At 38.9% G+C, this 20,230-nt stretch overlaps 1 protein-coding gene across 3 annotated transcripts in view; it reads left to right on the top strand.

Moving 5' to 3' along the window:
* Positions 1 to 20,230, top strand: part of LOC126109772 (GA-binding protein subunit beta-1-like) — a 90,683-nt gene that overhangs the window by 6,532 nt on the left and 63,921 nt on the right. Inside the window, exons 1-2 of one of the 3 annotated variants that reach the window (XM_049914825.1) lie at positions 5,200 to 5,748; positions 5,867 to 6,042. The exons of 1 other annotated variant lie outside the window; for it this stretch is intronic. In XM_049914825.1, coding sequence (XP_049770782.1) covers positions 5,939 to 6,042 — 104 coding nt within the window. In that variant the 5' untranslated portion in view covers positions 5,200 to 5,748; positions 5,867 to 5,938. Of the gene's footprint in view, positions 1 to 5,199; positions 5,749 to 5,866; positions 6,043 to 20,230 lie in introns of those variants that run through there. One more of the 3 variants, XM_049914826.1, reaches the window with a different exon arrangement.

Below are 20,230 nucleotides of genomic sequence, written 5' to 3'. Positions count from 1 at the left end.
ATCACATGTAGAAACAATGTACGAAACTGATTCTTGGACCAATAAATAATAAATATAATGGAGATGCTTTGGAAACTTAAACGGGATTGATTGGTTGGAAAGTGAGGTTCTTTTCTTAGAGCATTAGTGAGAAAATTTAGAGAACTGGCATTTCAGGCTGACTGCAGACACATCTACTGCCGCTAACATATATTTCGCGTAAGGACCAAGAAGATAAGATTAGAGAAATGAAGGCTCACCTGGAGGCATATAGATTTGGCATTTTTGCTTTGTTCTGTTTCTGAGTGAAAAGGAAAGAAAATTACTACTACTACTACTACTACTACTAGTAATAGTAGTAGTAGTAGTAGTAGTAGTAGTACAAGTACAGAGCACCCTTCACCGTGCACCATATTGTGGCTTTTGGAGTATGTATGTAGATGTAAGAGGTGGAACACATTGTCTTGTGTAATATGGCAAAGGAGATCTGAGAATAGAACTGATAAAAAAGATTTTATTTTACAATTGGGGTTATTATATGTGACAGGAAAATTCAGTAAGCAGATATTTGGAGTTATAAATGTGTGCGTTTTGATGGCTTAGTCCTAAAGTGCCGGACTGCAAATCCAGAAGTCACGGGTTCAATCACCAATTACTCTTAGGATTTTAATCTGTCACTTATTTCACCTCTGGCAATGTTTATTTATGTGGAAAATGCTATGTTGCAACATAATTTGGAATCAACATTAGACTGTAGGTCCCCCTATAACTAACTGGGGAAGTAGTTCATTGCTCGAAGGAAGGCAATGGCATACGATCTCTAACAAGAACATGCCCAGTAAAGGACTGTGGTGCTCAAATCAACCTTCATGCTGATGAAAAGTTTACTTAATGTGAGGAAAATAATGGAAAGGATGTTACAGCTTTAAAGTCCATTTGATATCAAGGTCATTAGGAATGGAGCATAATCAATCCAGCATTTGCATAGCTTGGTGTGATAAGAGGAAAAGAGAAGATAACAAATCAACGTTATTCTCAAAGGAATAGATTGATACTCACCCTAAAGATATTGATGCATACAATAATAATAATAATAATAATACCCTAAAGATGGCTTGCTAAGTTGCAGCCAAATACAATGGAAAGACTTACAGCCTGAGCTTTTGGCCGGAGCCTCATTTAGAAAGGAAACACACACTCGGTTAAGCACACATGACCAGTGTCTGTGGCCAGAATAACAGATCAGTGGTATCACTTAAATGGGGTTCACTGATTGGAAGGTGAGGTTTAAGTTTAAGAAATAATTTAGTGATTCACACATTTTGCAAAGGTGTGACAAGTGTGAGGTGTTTGTTTCGTAATGTTAATTAAAAGCTGCAGGGAGCTGAGTAACTATGTAAGAAAAGTGGATGAGGAGTGAGGAAATTTGCAAGCTACTAATATAAAAATTGCTAATTCGGGAGTGCAGCCACATAGAGTAGAGTGAAAGTAGCAATGCCCCAGCCAGAGATTTATGAACAATCAGGTTTGTGAGAAACATGATTTGGTGAGCATATCATGTTTTTGCCAGTAATTGTAGCTACCTTTAAATAACCAAGTTAGCATCAGTTTTGAAAATAATTGCAGTAACACAGCCTGAATGTAGACGTTTATTTTTATTTTCTTTTAAGCGGTCAAAATCAATTAAATATGGAAGAAATTTGTACTTACCAGGTAAGAACCAGTGAATCTTGTTTTGTAGTTAAATATGACATAGTCAGAATTCCAATATTTCTAGTTTATACTGGGTGAAAATTATTTATACTACCAAATTCTCGGAGACTATGGGATACCAAAACAATTTTTTTCTCTATTGTCATATTTTCCTGCAAAGATTTTTAAACTGGTAGAGAGAGTTTCATGTGGATGTGGGTGAACCATGGACCTTGCCGTTGGTGGGAAGGCTTGAGTGCCTCAACGATACAGGTAGCCGTACCGTAGGTGCAACCACAACGGAGGGGTATCTGTTAAGAGGCCAGACAAACGTGTGGTTCCTGAAGAGGGGCAGCAGCCTTTTCAGTAGTTGCAGGGGCAACAGTCTGGATGATTGACTGATCTGACCCTGTAACACTAACCAAAATGGCCTTGCTGTTCCGGTACTGCGAACGGCTGAAAGCAAAGGGAAACTACAGCCCTAATTTTTCCTGAGGGCATGCAGCTTTCCTGTATGATTAAATGATGATGGCGTCCTCTTGGGTAAAATATTCCAGAGGAAAAATAGTCCCCCATTCGGATCTCCGGGCAGGGACTACTCAAGAGGACGTATTTATCAGGAGAAAGAAAACTGTCATTCTACGGATCGGAGCATGGAATGTCAGATCCCTTAATCGGGCAGGTAGGTTAGAAAATTTAAAAAGGGAAATCGATAGGTTAAAGTTAGATATAGTGGGAATTAGTGAAGTTCGGTGGCAGGAGGAACAAGACTTTTGGTCAGGTGAATAAAGGGTTATAAACACAAAATCAAATAGGGGTGAAGCAGGTGTAGGTTTAATAATGAATAAAAAAATAGGAGTACGGATAAGCTACTACAAACAGCATAGTGAACGCATTATTGTGGCCAAGATAGACACGAAGCCCACGCCTACTACAGTAGTACAAGTTTATATGCCAACTAGCTCTGCAGATGATGAAGAAATTGATGAAATGTATGATGAGATAAAAGAAATTATTCAGGTAGTGAAGGGAGATGAAAATTTAATAGTCATGGGTGAGTGGAATTCCTCAGTAGGAAAAGGGAGAGAAGGAAACATAGTAGGTGAATATGGATTGGGGCTAAGAAATGAAAGAGGAAGCCGCTTGGTAGAATTTTGTGCAGAGCATAACTTAATCATAGCCAACACTTGGTTCAAGAATCATGAAAGAAGGAGATACTAAAAGGTATCAGATAGATTATATAATGGTAAGACAGAGATTTAGGAACCAGGTTTTAAATTGTAAGACATATCCAGGGGCAGATGTGGACTCTGACCACAATCTATTGGCTATGAGCTGTAGATTAAAATTGAAGAAACTGCAAAAAGGTGGGAATTTAAGGAGATGGGACCTGGATAAACTGAAAGAACCAGAGGTTGTACAGAGTTTCAGGAAGAGCATAAGGGAACAATTGACAGGACTGGGGGAAAGAAATACAGTAGAAGAAGAATGGGTAGCTTTGAGGGATGAAATAGTGAAGGCAGCAGAGGATCAAGTAGGTAAAAAGACGAGGGCTAGTAGAAACCCTTGGGTAACAGAAGAAATATTGAATTTAATTGATGAAAGGAGAAAATATAAAAATGCAGTAAATGAAGCAGGCAAAAAGGAATACAAAAGTCTCAAAAATGAGATCGACAGGAAGTGCAAAATGGCTAAGCAAGGATGGTTAGAGGACAAATGTAAGGATGTAGAGGCTTATCTCACTAGGGGTAAGATAGATACTGTTTCCAGGAAAATTAGAAAGACCTTTGGAGAAAGGAGAACCACTTGCATGAATATCAAGAGCTTTGATGGAAACCCAATTCTAAGCAAAGAAGGGAAAGCAGAAAGGTGGAAGGAGTATATAGAGGGTCTATACAAGGGCGACTTACTTGAGGACAATATTATGGAAATGGAAGACGAGGTAGATGAAGATGAAATGGGAGATATGATACTGCGTGAAGAGTTTGACAGAACACTGAAAGACCTGAGTCTAAACAAGACCCCCGGAGTAGACAACATTCCATCAGAACTACTGACAGCCTTGGGAAAGCCAGTCCTGGCAAAACTCTACCATCTGGTGAGCAAGATGTATGAGACAGGCGAAATACTCTCAGACTTCAAGAAGAATATAATAATTCCAATCCCAAAGAAAGCAGGTGTTGACAGATGTGAAAATTACCGAACTATCAGTTTAATAAGCCGCAGCTGCAAAATACTAACACGAATTCTTTACAGACGAATGGAAAAACTGATAGAAACCGACCTCGGGGAAGATCAGTTTGGATTCCATAGAAATGTTGGTACACGTGAGGCAATACTGACCTTACGACTTATCTTAGAAGAAAGATTAAGGAAAGGCAAACCTACATTTCTAGCATTTGTAGACTTGGAGAAAGCTTTTGACAATGTTGATTGGAATACTCTCTTTCAAATTCTGAAGGTGGCAGGGGTAAAAAACAGGGAGCAAAAGGCTATTTACAATTTGTACAGAAAGCAGATGGCAGTTATAAGAGTCTAGGGGTATGAAAGGGAAGCAGTGGTTGGGAAGGGAGTGAGACAGGGTTGTAGCCTATCCCCGATGTTATTCAATCTGTATATTGAGCAAGCAATAAATGAAACAAAAGAAAAGTTCGGAGTAGGTATTAAAATCCATGGAGAAGAAATAAAAACTTTGAGGTTCGCCGATGACATTGTAATTCTGTCAGAGACAGCAAAGGACTTTGAAGAGCAGTTGAACAGAATGGACAGTGTCTTGAAAGGAGGATATAAGATGAACATCAACAAAAGCAAAACAAGGATAATGGAATGTAGTCAAATTAAGTCGGGTGATGCTGAGGGAATTAGATTAGGAAATGAGACACTTAAAGTAGTAAAGGAGTTTTGCTATTTGGGGAGCAAAATAACTGATGATGGTCGAAGTAGAGAGGATATAAAATGTAGACTGGCAATGGCAAGGAAAGCGTTTCTGAAGAAGAAAAATTTGTTAACATCGAGTATAGATTTGAATGTCAGGAAGTCGTTTCTGAAAGTATTTGTATGGAGTGTAGCCATGTATGGAAGTGAAACGTGGACAATAAATAGTTTGGACAAGAAGAGAATAGAAGCTTCCGAAATGTGGTGCTACAGAAGAATGCTGAAGATTAGATGGGTAGATCACATAACTAATGAGGAGGTATTGAATAGAATTGGGGAGAAGAGGAGATTGTGGCACAACTTGACTAGAAGAAGGGATCGGTTGGTAGGACATGTTCTGAGACATCGATGGATCACCAATTTAGTATTGGAGGGCAGCGCGGAGGGTAAAAATCGTAGAGGGAGACCAAGAGATGAATACACTAAGCAGATTCAGAAAGATGTAGGCTGCAGTAGGTACTGGGAAATGAAGAAGCTTGCACAGGATAGAGTAGTATGGAAAGCTGCATCAAACCAGTCTCAGGACTGAAGACCACAACAACAACAACAACAGCGGGTGAATCAAGTGGAATAACTCGGGAAGGTTGCATGGGACACTGTGAACATTATAATATATTTTCCTATGAGGCACCAGTTTATGAGAACATCAAATCTTTCTTACAGTAGGCAAGAAGTAACTCACAGAATTTTTAATTCTTTATTGCCAAGAGACAACAGTATTAACACAACACAATTACTGAAACTACAGTAGATGTTCAAAAATGCCTCCTCTGACTTTTAAATAAAGGGTACACTGGCATGTCATGTTCTGTCTAACACTGTCAAAGACTGCAGGAGTGTCCTTAGCTTTTCCTGCTGCTGCTACTATCAAGGCAAGAAGATTCTCTTCTGATTCAACCGGGGTTTTGTAAACAAAGTTGTGCATCTTTCCCCACACAAAAAAGTCCAGTGGGATCAAGTATGCCATGGTACAGGACCACTTCTGCCAATCCATTTTTCTGGAAACTATCAGTTCAAAAACCGACGCATATGATGACTGAAATGTGCCGGCGCTCTGTCATGCTGGAACTTAATGCACTGTCTTGTAGCGAGCGGCACTTCATCCAGCAACTCCGGCGGTGCTCTGATGAGGAAATTGCAAAGGTACCTTCACACCGAAAACTAACTCCAAGAATCAAAAACATATAACTGTTGAAAAATGTTGACAACAGTTTCAAACTCTTTGTAAATACATGTTCGGTGTTTTTGTTTTTTGTTTCAGATAAGCAGTGGAAATAGATTTTGACTGTGAAGATTTCCCATTTGAGATGCTTTTGCTCTTTCACAGTACACGATGAAACCAAACACAGAATGGCAAGAGAAAGATAGCCAGGGAAGAATGTTTAATTACCAAATATTTCATGCTATAAGATTTGTGGAGAAATGTTTTGGATTATTGTAAGCAGTTTTTCGATGTCTTAGAACAACTATGCACTTAAGTCCTGAAAAAAAAAAAAAACATTTGTGACTTCTGCAACTGTGTCTTTGCACAGTTTTCTTAGAACTAAAAAAGTGCCACAGTTTACTCACCATCTGGCAGTTTTGATGTCAAAGATCCAGAAACAGGCAGGGTTTTGGGTGGCAGTTGGAGGATGTCTCTGCAAAATAAATGTCTTCAGAGAAAGGGAGGCAATGTACTAAGAACTGCAAAGAATATAAGGGATGAATTTGCAATCTACTTTGTATGGCAAGAGAAATATTAATAAATGAATATTGAGTGAAAAGACAAATGCAATTAAAAACCTCCAAACCAAATCCTTACTAACAATGTAAGCCATTAGTTTTCAAACTACTTTGTATCAGATGTTGACAAAATGATATGACAAAATACAGTTGCAATTACAAAATTTTTGACCAAAAGTCTTATATCTTCAGTTACACTAGTGGATGACATTTTACATACAATTGTAAATATTCGTCTCCCTGACTTTTTGACGCCTTCCAAATACTTCATATGCTCGTAAAATATCCATTTCGGTATGTAGAATCACAGTTGTCCCAGACCCACTTTTAGTTTTGACCATTTTAGAATGCTCATGATTGTACTGTATTTTCATATTTGTCCATTTCCTTTCACACTCCACAAGCATTAACCAGTTTTATCCGAAACTTCTTTCAACAAATCTTTCCTTTTATATCTGTCTCTGTTTGCAGAATCAGAAGGATCCTACAGAGGTTTCCTCATTTCAATTTCTAACAAAAACTGTGTTGTTGGATCTGTTGATGACAATTGAGTTGCCATTGTTGAAAGAAACACAGCAGATGACACAGCAAGTGCACATGCACAAGTCACAAAACTCTGCCGTGTTTTTGCTCGCTGACCATAAATTACAAACTCGAGACAAAACTTACCTCAACTTGTTGTTCAGACTCGTGACTTCAAACAGCAGTTGAAAACTAAGTCAAACTTCGAGTTGGAAACACCTGTCAACCGAGTATGTTGGAGTTGGTTTTTAGTGTGAAGGTTGCTTAAAAAAGACTGCCATTCAGTGGCCTAGGGAGGAGATGTGACCCAATTAAACAGTCACCAACACATCATCGCTCATTCACATCGAACTACGCTTGATGAGTGTGAGTAAATGTGGCATGTGGATTAAGCTCATTCCAAACATATGAATTGTGGATGGTGAAGACTCCATCACGACTTGAAGTTGCATAATCTGTAAACAGCACAGAGGTTTGGAATGCAGATGCATTTGATACTGTCTCAGGTACCACTGCAAAAACTATGCTCTGAGTAGATAATAAACTGGCTCTAGATGGTGCACACGCTATAAGGGAAATGGAAGTAATAGTTGCTCATTCATCCCCATATTACACACATATACATGAGTTCTGATGGAAGAATCTTTGTCCATTTGCTGCAGGACAGCTTCCTCAAATTACAGAGTTTGTATTGTGCAACTATGTCCCTCTCCAGGTAATCTGTCAAATGACCCAGTCTCGCACAGACATTGACGCACAGCAGAACACTGATGCTGGGTATGGTGATGGGGATATTGTTGATTAATTCAGTGTACTGCTTGTCCATTGTGGTTTTCTGTATAGTAAGCATCGACCGTAGCAGTGTACTCATTCCAGGTGTTCTGCTCCATTAGTAAAGATGTACAACTAAATGTGAATTACAACTGAGAGCAAATCATGCCCTCTACAGGTACAACAGGATCTGTCACAAAAACACATCAGTCGTTACAACTAAGGAATGAATATGCCATTTTCTGCATTAAATAATGCTCACAGGAAATTGTGACAGTAGAAAAAAAAATTGTTTTGGTGTCCCATGCAACCTCCCAGAGTTTGTCAGATTAAATAATTTTCACTTTGCATGGTGAATAAGCAGGTACTTTATTTCCACCCTCTAAAAATTTGAGACATTATCACACAGCTCTAGGATAAGAACAAAATATTGCATGGCTACACACAACAGCAAAAGAAGTGAGATACACTGCTTTTTTTATGGATTGTAACATTTCATGTGCTATTATCTATCTCCTGCTTTCAAAACTCCATAGGTGCTCTTCTCCATATCTTGATGGAGTACACAACTGGTTGGACAGTTGTGAAGAAGAACACATTGAATGCAGCAGGACTCCTGATCTGGTCACTCTTTCAATTTACCAAGAAGTTAGGCAGCAAAGCACATGACGTTTCAGAGCTATAGAGTTATTCTGGAAGTGCCTGTATAAAAACTTATTCTGGAAATACACATAAATCTCTCTGGGGTACTGGCCCAGCAAGGTATACAGGTGAACTTTGTGGGGTTTGGAAAGCAGAAAAATAAAAAAGAATTTTAAAAATTGGAAGTCCAAGATGACTTTGAACATGTGTAAATGTGACACTCAGAAGCTAAATAGTCGTTTTGCATAATCACAATGGGTTTTCTCCACTGATACCGACTTGACTTGTTGGTGGGTATGTTGACAAAAGAATGATTATAGGTACTCTGATGAAGAAGGGTGCGCACACCAAAGAAGCTTGAGTCTGTGCGGTTCCTACATGTCTACACAAACAACAAACAAATGCCTTGAAAAAGGGGCTCTTGAACTCCGGTTCCTCTTCTACGTTTACGTTTGAGAGTGGTTCAGAGACAGGATGTATAAAAGAAGTAACTGGATGTCGATGGTATTCAATGCTGGAAGTCATTTCTGTGTCGGAAATAGAGACAGAATTGTGGATGGCTAAGAACATACAGGTGAATGACCAACCCCACTGCAAACTCAAACCTTGTTTGTACTGGAAATTATGGAGCTGGAGTATTTGGTACACGCAGTTGTTGTCTGTGGTATTCTTTCAGAAGGTGATAATTGTTGTGGCTTGCCGATCTTTGAAAGTGCTGCCGTGCAGTTATGTGAGTCCTCTACATGCGGCGCTGTCTGCCAGCCAGGCAGCAGCAGCGCCACCTAAGCGACCAGCCAGCCAGCAGCCGCTAGACTTGAACTCGGTTATGGTTTGACTGTTAAAATGTACACATGGCTTACTCTGTTTACTTGATCTGCGACTTTCATGTATTGCGTCTTCCTTGAAATACATTTGTTCAACTTGAAGTTATAACAATAATAAGTGTTGCAGGTTTCGTAGCATGATTTGACTTATGCTTATTCAGTTCATTTGCCCACCCACCTGTATTCTGTGGAACTGTACTAACTCAAATGTGCTCAATTTTAAGATACTGGAATCCTAATCTTGCCACTTTGTTGAGGCGATCAATAATCAAACTTGTAAGCACAGTGCTAGTCAAGACCCCTGATCTTTCGCGGTTCATGAGATGGTAACAATACCACCCAACAAACTGACCAGCAAGTGAACTGAAAATTGTGCTTCACTGTTTTCGGTTGGTTTCTTAACTGGTGGTTTTCATACCTTCTGGCCTGTGCAGTCTTAGAGTCCCAGTTGACACTGTGCTTGTGAGATGCGTTATTGGTGGCCTCTGGAGTGTGTTCGAAGTTGGGATTTCAGCATTCTGATATCTGCTGCATGTGAATTACTAAATTTCCGAGGATAGCTATATGAGTATGCAGATTTCATAAACAGAATCCATAGTGATGAGTGGTTTGTAAATTCTTGATGTTTCTACCCTGACCAGGCATGGATCCAGAATTTTATTCTCGGTGGGAGTATAATACATAAAACTTTTACTGTAATAATAATAAATCATTTAATTATATCTAAAAACAAAGATGATGTGACTTACCAAATGAAAGTGCTGGCAGGTCGATAGACACACAAACAAACACACACACAAAATTCAAGCTTTTGCAACCAACGGTTGCTTCGTCAGGAAAGAGGGAAGGAGAGGGAAAGACGAAAGGATGTGGGTTTTAAGGGAGAGGGTAAGGAGTCATTCCAATCCCGGGAGCGGAAAGACTTACCTTAGGGGGAAAAAAGGACAGGTATACACTCGCACACACACACATATCCATCCGCACGTACACAGACACAAGCAGACATTTGTAAAGGCAAAGAGTTTGGGCCCAGTTTGCCAGTCTACATTTTATATCCTCTCTACTTCGACCATTATCAGTTATTTTGCTCCCCAAATAGCAAAATTCCTTTACTACTTTAAGTGTCTCATTTCCTAATCTAATTCCCTCAGCATCACCCGACTTAATTCGACTACATTTCATTATCCTCGTTTTGCTTTTGTTGATGTTCATCTTATATCCTCCTTTCAAGACACTGTCCATTCTGTTCAACTGCTCTTCCAAGTCCTTTGGTGTCTCTGACAGTATTACAATGTCATCGACGAACCTCAAAGTTTTTATTTCTTCCCCATGGGTTTCATTTCCTATACCAAATTTTTCTTTTGTTTCCTTTACTGCTTGCTCAATATACAGATTGAATAACATTGGGGAGAGGCTATAACCCTGTCTCACTCCCTTCCCGACCACTGCTTCCCTTTCATGTCCCTCGACTCTTACGACTGCCATCTGGTTTCTGTACAAACTGTAAATAGTCTTTCGCTCCCTGTATTTTACCTCTGCCTCCTTTAGAATTTGAAAGAGAGTATTCCAGTCAACATTGACAAAAGCTTTCTCTAAGTCTACAAATGCTAGAAACGTAAGTTTGCCTTTCCTTAATCTATTTTCTAAGATAAGTCGTAGGGTCAGTATTGCCTCACGTGTTCCAACATTTCTACGGAATCCAAATTGATCTTCCCCGAGGCCGGCTTCTACCAGTTTTTCCATTCATTTGTAAAGAATTTGTGGCTTATTAAACTGATAGTTTGGTAATTTTCACATCTATCAACACCTGCTTTCTTTGGGATTGGAATTATTATATTGTTCATGAAGTCTGAGGGTATTTCGCTTGTCTCATACATCTTGCTCACCAGATGGTAGAGTTTTATCATGACTGGCTCTCCCAAGGCCGTCAGTAGTTCCAATGGAATGTTGTCTACTCCTGGGGCCTTGTTTCAACTCAGGTCTTTCAGTGCTCTGTCAAACTCCTCACGCAGTATTGTATCTCCCATTTCATCTTCATCTACATCCTCTTCCATTTCTTCTGAGTTTCCATCTGCGCTCTTGATATTCATACAAGTGCTCTCCTTTCTCCAAAGTTCTCTTTAATTTTCCTGTAGGCAGTGTCTATCTTGCCCTCAATTAAATTCAATATTTCTTCTGTTACCCAAGGATTTCTACTAGACCTCGTCTTTTTACCTACTTGATCCTCTGCTGCCTTCACTACTTCATCCCTCAGAGCTACCCATTCTTCTTCTTCTGTATTTCTTTCCCTCATTCGTGACAATTGTTCCTTTATGCTCTCCCTAAAACTCTGTACAGCCTCTGGTTTAGTCAGTTTATCCAGGTCCCATCTCAAATTCCCCCCTTTTTGCAATTTCTTCAGTTTTAATCTACAGTTCATAACCAATAGATCGTTGTCAGAGTCCACATCTGCCCCTGGAAATGTCTTACAATTTAAAACGTGGTTCCTAAATCTCTGTCTTACCATTATATAATCTGTCTGATACCTTCTAGTATCTCCAGGATTCTTCCATGTATACAACCTTCTTTTATGATTCTTAAACCAAGTATTAGCTATGATTAAGTTACGCTCTTTGCAAAATTCTACCAGACGGCTTCCTCTTTCATTTCTTACCACCAATCCATATTCACCTACTATGTTTCCTTCTCTCCCTTTTCTTACTCTCGACTTTCAGTCACTCATGACTATTAAATTTTCGTCTCCCTTCACTTCACATGGCATGTAGTCACTCATAAAAATTCAATTGATGTTTGTGAGCTCGACATCCAGGAATGGCTGCAAATGGTCTCCAAGTAGTTGAACATCAAGAGGATCCAGTCCATTCCATGTAACACAGCCCACGTCATTATGGAGCCACCAACACCTTGCAAAACTTGGTCTACGACTTTTTGGGGTCAGCACTATACTCCAACCCTACGATTAGTTCTTATCAACTGAAGTCAGGACTCATCTGACCGGGCTGTGGTTTTCTTGTGATCTTGGATTCGACAAACATGGTCACGAGCCAGGAGAGGTGCTGCAGGTAATATCATGGTGTTATCAAAGGCACTGGCATCAGTCATCTGCTGTCATGGCCCATTAACACAAATTTTGCTGCACTGCCCAGACAGATACATGTGTCGTATGCCCCACTTTGATTTCTGCCATTATTTCTACAGTGTTGCTTATCTTTTAGCACTGACGACATTACGCAGACATTGCTGTTGTCGGTCGTTTATTGAAGGCCATCGGCCACTGCGTTGTCTGTGGTGAGAGGTAATGCCTGAAATTTGGTATTCTCAGCACTCACTTGACACTGTGTATCTCAAGAGTATTGAATTACCTATTTAATTAGAAAATTGAATGTCCCATATGTCTAGTTCCAATTAGCAATCCATGTTCAAAGTCCGTTAATTCCCGTTGTGCGGCTGTAATCACATTTGAAGGCTTTTCACACGAACCACCTGAATACAAATGACAGCCCCATCAATACACTGCCCTTTTGTACCTTGTGTACATGATACTGCCGTCATTTGCGTATGTGCACATCATTATTCCATGACTTTTGTCTCCTCAATGTATAATCTTGAGCATAACTTCCAAAAAATTGCAACTCAGAGAAATACAACATTTAAAAAGCGTTAGTCCAGAATTTTGAGACGTGAATGTGTCATACAATTGATTTAAGAACTATAATGCCAAAAAACTCCCACAACTCTGGGTACATACTAATTTACACAGTATAAAACTGAAATGTGCAGTCACAGTTATCATTATTTGACATAGCACTACTATTGTGAAAATATCTATAGACTGTGGCTATGAGACATGTAAATGAGAGAGTGCTGTTTCGTTCATTCATTTCCCCCTATGTTTCAGAAGTCAGATTTTCTGTTATTTTTTTCTTTGTGGAAGCTTTGTCCCATCTTTCCTTGCCTTGTTTTTCCTAATCAATTTCCTGTGACTTGCTGGTTCTACCTGTGAGCTCACAAACTGTCAGGTTTGTTAACGGCAGCAGCTATGGTCAGCCTGTGAATGGCTGCCGTTTGCTGCCTGGAGCATTATGTGCAGCTGGTCAGGCCACTAGCCCAATCACATGGGCTAGCAATTGAAACGTAACCTGCATTAAACATAGCATGTATCATCTAGAATTACTTACCATTTTCATGCCAGTTTATTTTCAGAAAGTTAGTTGTGAAATCTGGAAGTTGATGCATGTACGATCACCCACCCCCCGCCCCCCCCCCTACCACTGTCTCTCTTGTATCCACACCTGCCTGTGACTGTATCTGATTGATTTTTCTATGTAACCTGATCTTTTGGTTGGATAACATGTGTATGTACCACAAAGGTAATATACGAAAGATCAGTTTTGCAATGGGGTCAGCATAGCCGTTCTGAGCATCATCATCGTCAGCTGGATGGTACGTTATCTGAAGATGGCCTACTACTAGTATTAAAACTGCTCATATGTTCAATAAATGGCTGTGTTATTGTTTTTCACCAATTTTACTAGGGCTGTGTATGGTAGAGGCCATTTATGTTAGACCTGTAGGTATCAAGATCTCTTACCTGTCAAGCATGTGTAACGGGCGCACTCTTGTCAATGAATGTCACCACTCAGCATAATGAATGGTGAACCTGAAATACTGTGTTGCAAGAAACATACAGTGTCTATATGACACTTGACATGTTGGATTAACTGATTGTGTGGACTCCCATGTTGATCACACTATTGTACATATACCGCTACTCACTGATGTATGTTATGAGTGTTTAATGGAGTTAGTGTTTTAATCTATACCAGGTATCAGTGCCAACACTACCAACATCACCTTACATACAAGTGTGTTGCAAAGGTGTAAAGACACAATCTCAGAAGGAGCACTGCACAAGAATAGATTCACAATAACATTGAATAAAGTATAGAACAGTGCAAAATCTCATAACGGTTGAACAAATCAATATACAGGTTCACAGGTGAGGCATACAATAAGCAAGTAAATGTGAGGCCGAGGGCTTGGCATGCCGGGCTTATACTGGGCTATTGTGCACACGGTACAGTGCTTGCTGTGCCACGTGTCCAGGTTGCGAGGTGAGCACCATAGACCGTCCGTGGAGGCATATGTATCACATGCTGTTTGGTTATCCACGCTCACACTGTCTGGTACAACAAAATGCTGCAACAGATGGGTTATTCTTCAGTGTCCAGTGTTCCCATAAGGTTATGCTGTAGTTTCAAAAGTGTTATACAGCCTTCAGAAGGAGATTATTCAGATACATTGCAAAATTTTAACTGAACTATTAAGTCTATTCATATGTTCCATATCATGTACCGTGGTGCATTTGTTGCTCTACACACCGAACTAATATGCAGTCTCTTTATAAACGACAAAAAAGTGTATAATGCAACAGAATGAATAGCTACTTTCAGTCTTTTATTTAGATGTCAAGAATCATAGATACAAACTTTATACATGCATTGCTTGATAGCTCAAAGAAAAAATTTTGAGTGTGTTGATTTGAAATGGATTGATCCTAAGGTAAGGCAGTTATGCAACCCATCCACACCTACCTACGCTGGCTGTGGGAATTCCTCATCCAAAAAGCGACAGACATGTCGGTATAGTGTGGAGGAGCGCCATAACGTTGGAAAATGACAGCTTCCCCTTTGTTAATAAAGCTATAACAAAAATCTTAGTGGTGAGTGAACAAAATACAATTGCCCAATGCTCACTATACAATGAGCGACTGTAGACCATTGAATCCTTCACCTACCTAGGGAGTAAAATTACATAAAAAAGTGGTAAATCACTCTAAATAATGACAGGCTGAAGTCATCTACACTAGTATTAGAAGAAATCCCTAAATTTCAGTTACACAACAAATCACGTAACTCTAAAAACTGTGAATTCAGCTAAATACTTAGCAATTACAGTTACAAGTAACTTAAATTGGTACACTCACATAGAAAATGTTGCGGGGAAAGTGAACCAAAGGCCACTTTAGTAGCAGTTATATTGGAACATAGGTTTACTAAAGAGATCACCTACATTAGGTTTACGAAAGAGATCGCCTAGATTAGGTTTACTAAAGATATCGCCTACATTATTCTTGTCCGTCCTCTTCTGGAGTATCGCTGTGCAGTGTGAGATCCACATCAGACAGGGTTGACACAGGACATAGAAAAAACTTCAAAGAAGGACAGCTTGTTTTGTATTATTGCGAAATAGGGGAGATATTGCCACAGGTATGCTATGCGAAATGGGGGGGAGCGGCAATCATTAAAACATAGGTGTTTTTCATTGCGGCAGGACCTTTCCACCAAATGATACTTTTAAGAAAATTGTTTACCATTCTTCTCTTCCTGTATGTATGCTTGGACTTATTACAATACTAGTGCGATTTCCAAAAAGCACTAATTCTGCTTTTTATGTATTAGACGGAAGATGGTTACACATATGAGGAACAATAGTGGACTTAAAATTGGACCTTGAGGAACACCATACATGATTTATCCCCAGCCAGAATTACGTCCTTGGACTATATTGGCTGAATTACAAATTACAATTTTCCGCAATCTTTTGGTTAGGTATGACATTGGTTAGCTATACCATCAATCATGTAAAACTTCACATTATCTATGAGAATACAGTGATTCACACAGTCAAATGACTTAGGTAGGTAGCAGAAAACGGCAGCCCGTGCTATTTTATTATTTAATGCTTGTAAAATTTGGTGAGTGGACATATGAATGGCATTCTCAGTGCACTAACTCTTCTGAAACCCAAACTGCGATTTGCTGAGAATATTGTTATTGCTAAGGTGAGATACTGTTCTAGAATACATCACGTTCTCAAAGTTTTAGAACAAGAAGGTACCCAGTACTAACCCTTGTGGGACCCACATTTTACGTTCCCCCATCCTGAAGCAAACTTCATGCCTTTGACACAGTCTGTCAATGAGACCCTCGTGTCTCTGTTATACAGGTGAGACTCCCTATATGGACAATAATACCGTTAATGCCATAACATTTCAGTTTACCAAGTAGAAATTTGTGATGTATGCAATCAAAGGCTATTGCAAGACCACAAAATATACCAGCAGAATAATTTTTCTCTTTTGGCTTTGCTAGGATTTGTTTGCGAGGTCCGGAATTGCTTTATTTGTGGACAATTTATACTGCTATATAAAGACAAGTTGTCGTTTAATGATGTTTAATGATTCTCGTCCAGTTTATTTCAAATCTTTGCACAATATTCATATAAAAATTCAGACGGACAAAGGCTACACATTTTTTAAGTATAAGTGGTGTATAAATTTACGCGCACTTTATAACTGGGAAATGTTGTAGCAAAAATCTTGAAAAGTTTTTAATGAAATTACTTCAATTTTTAAGTAATAATTTAATAAACATACAGATGGACACATGCTACTTTTTGCACTGTAAAAAAGAGAAATGTTAGCAAAACTCTCCAAAAGTTCATGACCAATTTACTTCAGATTTTTTCATAATACTTTAACAGACATTTGGTTGGAGATAGACTACACATTTTTTAAATATATATGGTATATATAATCTGTATCTATACTACTATATAAAAAGAGTTGTTGTTCAACATTGTTACTAAAAATCTCAAATAGTTCTTGACCACGAAAATGTGTGGTTTCATATTCATTCTCACAGTTGTTTTAAATTAGATATCAGGGCATTTAAACCATTAGAAAAATTATTTGTTTGACATAATTATATTCTTCCTCCTTATATGTAATTTTAAACAAAAATTGTATACACAACACTGTGCTGCTTTGTTTTCTTTGTCGCAGTCAGTATTAAGAACAAACAAAACAAACACCGTCCGAACATGCCTTGAAGGCCCAATGATGCCGATCGGCCACCATGTCCTTCTCAGCCCTTAGGCATCACTCGATGCAAATACTGAGGGGCGTGTGGTCAACGCACATCTCTGTTGGCCGTTGTCAGTTTTCATGACCAGCGCTGCTACTTTTCAATCAAGCAGGTTGTCAATTGGCCTCACAAGGGCTGAGTGCATCCTGCTTGCCAACAGCACTCAACAGACCGAGACGGTGACCCATCCAAGTGCTAGCCAAGCCCAACAGTGCTTAACTTCGGTGGTCTGACAGCAACTGGTGTTACTACTGTGGCAAGGCCATTGGCAGTCAGTAATAAGAGGAAAAAGGAATGTTGTATTTATGGCTCATCAACTTATGATTATAGTATTATTATGGAATATGAATCATATGAAACCTCGCATTCATAACCTTCATAGATTAAAACTATGATAAATACTGTAATTGAAGCTATTATCCTCGCATATCTAGCACCTGGAGAGGTCTCTTCTGTATCCCTCATATTGATGATCCCAATCAATTTACCCATTCATTTTAAGTGACTTTAGTTCCCAATCAAGGTTTCATTTGCATTAACAATAAACAAGGCTAAAGGCCAGAGAGAGACAGGAAGGGGGAGCAAATGGACAGATTGAAGGGAAGGAGGAGATGGATAGTGAGAGGGGCAGAAGTCCATGGACAAAGAGGGGGGGGATGGGGAGAGGAGGAGATGGACAGAGAGAGGGTGGAGAAGGAGTTAGGGGACACACGAATGAGCTCATTAGGACTACACAAAGTACTTAGTCGCTTGCATTTGCCTTTCTTTGTGCCCATACTTCTTTCTTTCTTTACTGTAGGCTTCTTTTCTTTCTTGAGACCACGTTGTTCCAGTCTTCTTCTTTGGTTTCTCCTCTTGGTCAACTTGTTACTTGTGAATTTTGGATCTGAAGATTTCCCTGTTTTGGATGTCCTCTGGTGTAATTCCTGCTAGTTTCAGATCTGTTTTGATTTTGCCAATCCATTTCATTGGGTCTTTTTTACATATATACTTAGCAGTTGCAAAGCATTGCTAGGGTTGCAAGTCTTTCAAGTAAGCAAAACTGAGAGGCGGTTTACAGTTTCTGCTCAGTTAAGTGAATCTGTATTTTATCATAGTCTTCTATCTTCAATAGTTTTGGAAAGACTAGGGGAATAAAATTTATCTGTGCTGAGGGGTCGTTTGCTTATCTTCACCTTTATAGATGGTTGTTACTACAGCTTATATAAGTCTGCCAGGAAATATGTCCTGAGTGATTGATTACAAAGGAAACATAAGGATAATCCTGTAAAGTCGGCTAAAGATTTTAATAGTCCCCTAGAAATATCAACATAACCAACATAGTTACTACTTTTTAGTGACCTGATGAACTATGTAACATTCTTAGTGTTTATATTTTTGAAGCTAATATCAGTTGGTAATGCGTGCAGTGACAGCACAGGTAAATTTAATGCATTCGTATTTTGTTTTTTACTAGTGAATGCAATATTTGCTTCAGCTGTGAGGAAGTGGGCAGTGAACTGAAATAGTTATCATTTCTGCCATTTCTTGCTTATTAATGTTCCATATTCCTTTTGCCTTAGTCCTCTAGTGTTTCACTTTTAGTGTAGTGGATGTGTTTTGCTTTTTTAATAACAATCTGGATGATTTTACAATAATGGTGGTAATTAGGTTTCAATGTTTTCACTTCAGCCCATCTTCTGATTTAAGTAAAGTAGAGCTGTCTATCCCTAACTCAAGATGCATCCCAGGAGTTATTCATCCCTTATGTTTACATCTGTTTAGTTTTACCCTTGTCGTCATCATCATCATCATAATCATCATCAGATGATCAGAGGCTATTGCAAAATGCTTTAGACAAGATATCTCTATGGTGCAAAAATGGCAGTTGACTCTAAATGATGAAACGTATGAAGTTATCCCCATGAGAACTAGAAGAAACCTGTTAAATTCTGGTTGCATGACAAATCATGCAAATCTAAAAGCTGTGAATTCAACTAAATACTTAGGGATTACAATTACGAACAATTTAAATTGGTACTATCATATAGATAATGTGGGGAAAGCAAATCAAAGACAGTGAGTTTTTGGCAGGAATAGCAACAGGCCTACTAAAGAGAGTGTACACTATGCTTGTCCATCCTCTTCTGGAGTACTGTTGCATGGTGTGAGATCTGCATCAGATAGGATTGACTGCAGAAATCGAAAAAGTTCAACGGAGGGCTGTTCATTTTGTATTATTGCAAAATGAGAGAGAGAGTGCCATGGATGCTGTACAAAAATTGGGAAGGCAATAATTAAAACAAAGGCATTCTTTGTTGTGGCAGGATATTCTCATGAAACTTTGATCATCAGCTTTCTCCGAATGCAAAAATATTTTGTTCGCAGCCATCTACACACAGAATAATGATCATCATAAGAAACTAAGAAAAATTAGAGCTTGCATGGAAAGATTTAAGTGGTCATTTTTCCCTTCATGCTGTTTCAGAGTGGAACGGTAGAGAAATAGCTTGAAAGTGGTTCGATAAACCATTGCCAGGTGCTTAATTGGGAAATACAGAGTAAACGTGTGGATGTAGACATTTGTTGTAGGGGAAAACAAGACTCAAAGTGCTACAGGAATATGTTTAAGAAAGAGCAAAATTTTCTAACTTCATCTATATAAATGTGTCCCCCAACAATCTTCTACAGTTTCTTTCTGAATACCACAGTGCATTCATTGCTTGAGTCTACAACACACTACTTCTCTTTTACAATCTATACTATATTTTGCAGTTAACATTTGACCTTTATAGTCAGATAAGCTGTTGAATATTGGTTTTACAACAAAATTGCTGCAGGTTATTGGGTCTGAAAACAAATTTTCAGTGTTTGTTGTGCTATGTACTTGAATCTTCATAGGAGATTTTACTGCAGCTGAACATTGACAACTCTAGGTTCTTTGACCAGCTCTGTCTGATAGAAGTGCTTCACTGAAGTCTCCACAAGCAATGATTCTCCATTTAAGCTTGCATAACCTTATTAAAACTGGTCCTAACTGTTTTATGAAGCTTAACATACTTTCTGCTGTCATTATGACAGTGTGTTTGCCAATTGACTGTTGTGGCAAAGCATTCAAAGAGCTGGTCAACACAATATTGGTTAACCTAAAGGGCCTGGAACTTATCGTGTTTTTGCACATTCTACACCTCTGTGGACAGATGTACCTGTGATTCCGATTGACCATTTTACTTCTTG

Source organism: Schistocerca cancellata, chromosome 12 (genome assembly GCF_023864275.1).
Source record: "Schistocerca cancellata isolate TAMUIC-IGC-003103 chromosome 12, iqSchCanc2.1, whole genome shotgun sequence".
Taxonomy (NCBI): Eukaryota; Metazoa; Arthropoda; class Insecta; order Orthoptera; family Acrididae; genus Schistocerca; species Schistocerca cancellata.
This window is presented reverse-complemented; position numbering and strand designations above follow the sequence as displayed.